Here is a 3,961-nt window from a genome sequence, read left to right as displayed (position 1 = left end):
ACTGGATATTGTTACAAGTTTGCAACCAAGAAACCGCAATTTGAAATGAAGAGAAAGTCTAAAAAGGCCATAAACCTGCGTTCGGGTATGATCATTTCTTATTCTTCAAGATATATATAATTTTCAATTAAAGAAGAAAAACCAACATGAAAAAGTACTCAAAAGTGACAATAAGTAGCCAAAAGAGAATTACAGTTAAAGCAAGATATGCTATATAGGAACGAATAACAGATTTAATCACGTTCTATGACTATATGACTTCACTGTCATAGCAGAAAGAGAAAGTGCTAGAAATTGCTCCGTACCAGACTTGACACATATCATTTAACATGTAATTTCATTTTAAACCTGTTAGTTGTAAATTTATCAAAAAGTCAAATAAGAGATACTTTTTGATAATAGAGTTATATAGTATACTTTACATTGTTAGTGTTAGAAAAAGATTGAATATATTTACAATATTAAGCTAAGATAAATGATCTTATATCCACTTAGCAGCCTTAGCGCCAACATATGCGCTGTGGACTATTTGTGAATTTCTCTTGGTTAAATGCATCAAATTTCATATGAGCACAATTTGGTATATGATTATCTGGTTTGTTATATATATATATATATATCTTTCTTTTACTTGGCACAATGATATGCATTATATCAACTCTCTCTCTTTCTCTTCCTTTTATATATATATATATATATATATATATATATATATATATATATATATATATATATATATATATATATATATATATATATATATATATATGAATTTCCCACGCTTGGCTTTAAAACTCCTCAACAAGAAGTCCGTTAGAAAAATGGCAGAAAACCTTGCCATATAATTTTTGTACCTACAACAAACATCGGGGGTCCGCCAGATCCCAACTTTACAATCTGTCAAATCTGTTAAAAGTTGCAGGATGCTGTGATGTGTTCCCCACACTTTGGCTCTTATAAATACCAACAACAGTGTATCTTTCCCCCCTGCAATTCTCTCTCTCTGATACAAAAGGAAAAATGGGGCAGATAGTGATGCTTCCGTTCTTGGCTCAGGGCCACTTCAACTCCTTCGTGAACCTCGCGAATCTCATTCTCCACCACCACCCATCCCACACCATCACCATCGCCACCACCCCTTCCAACCTTCCCAAACTCCGATCAATGCTCTCTCCCTCGATGCCCATCCAGCTAGCCGCTCTCCCTTTCGACCCCACCGTCCATGGCCTCCCTCCCCACGGCGAGTGCACCGACGCTCTCCCCTCCCACCTCAAGAACCGTCTGCTCGGCGCCACCTTCACTCTCCGACCCGCTTTCGAGCAGCTCCTCTCCGGCATCGCCGCAGCCAACAGCGGCCACCACCAACCTCTCTCCGTCATCTCCGACACCTTCTGCGCATGGTCGGTCGACGTCGCCGCGAAGCTCGGCATCTTCCACGCCGTCCTCACCACTTGCGGGGCTCAGGCCACCGTCACCACTTTCTCCATGTGGTTGCACCTCCCCAACCTGAACTCGGGCTCCGACGAGTTCGAGCTGCCGGGCTTCCCGGAAATCAGACTCCACCGCTCACAACTGAATGACAACATCAAGGCCGCAGACGGCACAGACTACTGCTCCGTCCTTTACCGCTCTTACATAAAGTCGAGTCTGAGATCATCCTGCATGCTGGTGAACTCGGTGGAGGAGATCGAGACGAAGGGGGTGGAGAGACTCCGAGTCATGTGTGGGAATAAACCGGTTTGGTGCATCGGTCCTCTGGTTTCTAGCTTCCTCTTTGATGGCACAGAGCTGTCGAAGGCCACGATCGATGAAAAACTTCGGAAAAAACCAGGCGTCTCGAAAGAGGAATTGATGGTCACCGACTGGCTCCATCTCCACCCACCCGGTTCGGTTCTCTACGTCTCCTTTGGTTCGGAATGCACCATCTCTTCTTCTCAGATGAAGGAGCTCGCCATGGGATTGGAGGAGAGCGAGGTGAACTTCATATGGGTGGTGAGGCCACCGGCCGAGTACCTTAAACCGGAAAAAGACCTTAGATCACCGGCATGGTTGCCAGAGGGATTCGAGGAGAGGATGAGGGTGGCAAAGCAAGGGTTGGTGGTGAAAAACTGGGCTCCCCAATGCACCATTCTGGCTCACGAGTCAACCGGTGGGTTCTTGAGCCACTGCGGTTGGAACTCGGTGATGGAGAGTCTAAGCTATGGGGTGGCCATCATAGGGTGGCCCATGGCTGCTGAGCAGTTCTACAACTCGAAGATGCTGGTGGAGGAGATGGGCGTGTGCGTAGAGGTGGCGAGGGGAAACAGGGCGGAGATCAGCAGGGAACAAGTGGCGAGAGCGGTGAAGTTGGTGATGGGCGAGACTGAGGGGGGAAAGGAGTTGAGAAGGCAGGCCGGTCGATTCAGGGAGATGATATCGAGGGCCGTGAGAAGCAAAAGGAGCGGTGACCATCGTCATGGCTCGGTGCAGTCATCTGCCTCGGCGCTGGATCAGTTCATAAACGCCGCCATGGGAGCTTCAAATGGGATCGCTCCAGCAGGCTGAAAGAGCTTGGTCCACTTCCCCATGTCAAACAAAAGCAAAATCAACGAATTAATAGAATTCAAAGACTCTGCATTGTTTGACCTTTATTTTTTCAATTAATTACAGGTTTATTTTGTTAATATAAAATCGCCAACGTACGTGCATAAAATCGGTTACGTCCAAGGTCATAGCATAGGGCCCGGTCGGGTTGTGCCGGGCCGGCCCGCCCCTGATAAAAATGTAAAAATGAAAGTCCGCCATTCTAAATGGGTTAGGCCGGGCTTATGTAACATCGGGTCTCGGGCTTCAGTTTATGCCCGAGGCTCGGCCCGGCCCGTGGGCTTTGAGGCGGGTTGGGCCGGGCCTTGGGGCGGGTATACCTTCTTACTACCATGATACATATCAATCAATATTCACATTGTAATTCTGCTGGGATCAATCAATAATTCTTATGTTTGGAGAACTTTTAGTGCACGTAAAAGAATATTAGTAGTGCAAAAGAAATAATTTTATGTTTAAAGAACTGTGCTGCAAACAAAAGAACATAAGTAGCGCAAAAGCATTAACACTTAATAATTCTTACGCCTGATAATTCTTATGCCTGGAGAACTGTCAAACAAAAGAACCAAAACAGGATTGCAAACTTGCGAAGTATTCTTTACCTGTTGAAAAAGCAAATATCAATTTCTGAAATAGATCTGTCCTTGGTGGCTTCTGCTAGCACTGACACAATTTCACTTTTACATGCGCTGGCCAAACAGTCATACTCATTTTGCAATATAATTGCAAAGTAATTGTCACTGAGTTCACTCAGCAATATGCCAATATCTTTTGAACAGCAGAAAGTGATATACGTCTTTTAAGTAGGGCAGCCTCTAAGTCTACTATATAAATAGAAATTTCAGTAATAAAAAATCTCCTCCGCTTAATTTTCCCATATCAAGTAAATTTCAAAACACTGTCTGCAAAAAGAACTTTAGTATCACCTGCAAAGAGCATATATCACACCATTCTGTAAAGTATTGATCACCTCAGTCCATTGCAATATAAAATCATTCAACGGTTCAATGTGATTTAACAAGCAGTAATAGAAATAAAAAGCTTCAAATAAGACACAACAATGAACAAGGAACAACCCTTTTTTGGGTCTATAGACAAATGAAAATCATTTAATGAGTGAGCCTACTTACATATGTTTCACTAACAAATCTAAATAACTCTCTAAGGGGTCTATAGACAAATGAAAATCACATAATCAGTGGCCTATTTACATGTTTCACTAACAAATCTGAATAACCCTCTATGTCCACCATGATTGCAGTCATCCTCTATGTCCACCATGATTGCAGTCCTGCTGCTCCTGCACTTGCAATGGCCCTGGCCCAATGGCAAAGTTGGATTTCACCTACAAGAGCAACGATAGGAAACAAAAGTAAAA

At 43.7% G+C, this 3,961-nt stretch overlaps 1 protein-coding gene across 1 annotated transcript; it reads left to right on the top strand.

The window, feature by feature from the left end:
- The first annotated feature begins 1,007 nt into the window (after nucleotides 1-1,007).
- On the top strand, nucleotides 1,008-2,986 carry LOC116245698 (UDP-glycosyltransferase 92A1-like). The gene has a single exon (XM_031617208.2). The coding sequence runs from the start codon at nucleotides 1,021-1,023 to the stop codon at nucleotides 2,542-2,544; it is 1,524 nt and encodes a 507-aa protein (XP_031473068.1). The 5' UTR covers nucleotides 1,008-1,020; the 3' UTR covers nucleotides 2,545-2,986.
- The last annotated feature ends 975 nt before the right edge of the window (nucleotides 2,987-3,961 follow it).

Source organism: Nymphaea colorata, chromosome 1 (assembly GCF_008831285.2).
Source record: "Nymphaea colorata isolate Beijing-Zhang1983 chromosome 1, ASM883128v2, whole genome shotgun sequence".
NCBI classification, from domain to species: Eukaryota; Viridiplantae; Streptophyta; class Magnoliopsida; order Nymphaeales; family Nymphaeaceae; genus Nymphaea; species Nymphaea colorata.
Note: the sequence above shows the minus strand (reverse complement) of the source record. Positions and strands in the feature narration are given on the sequence as shown.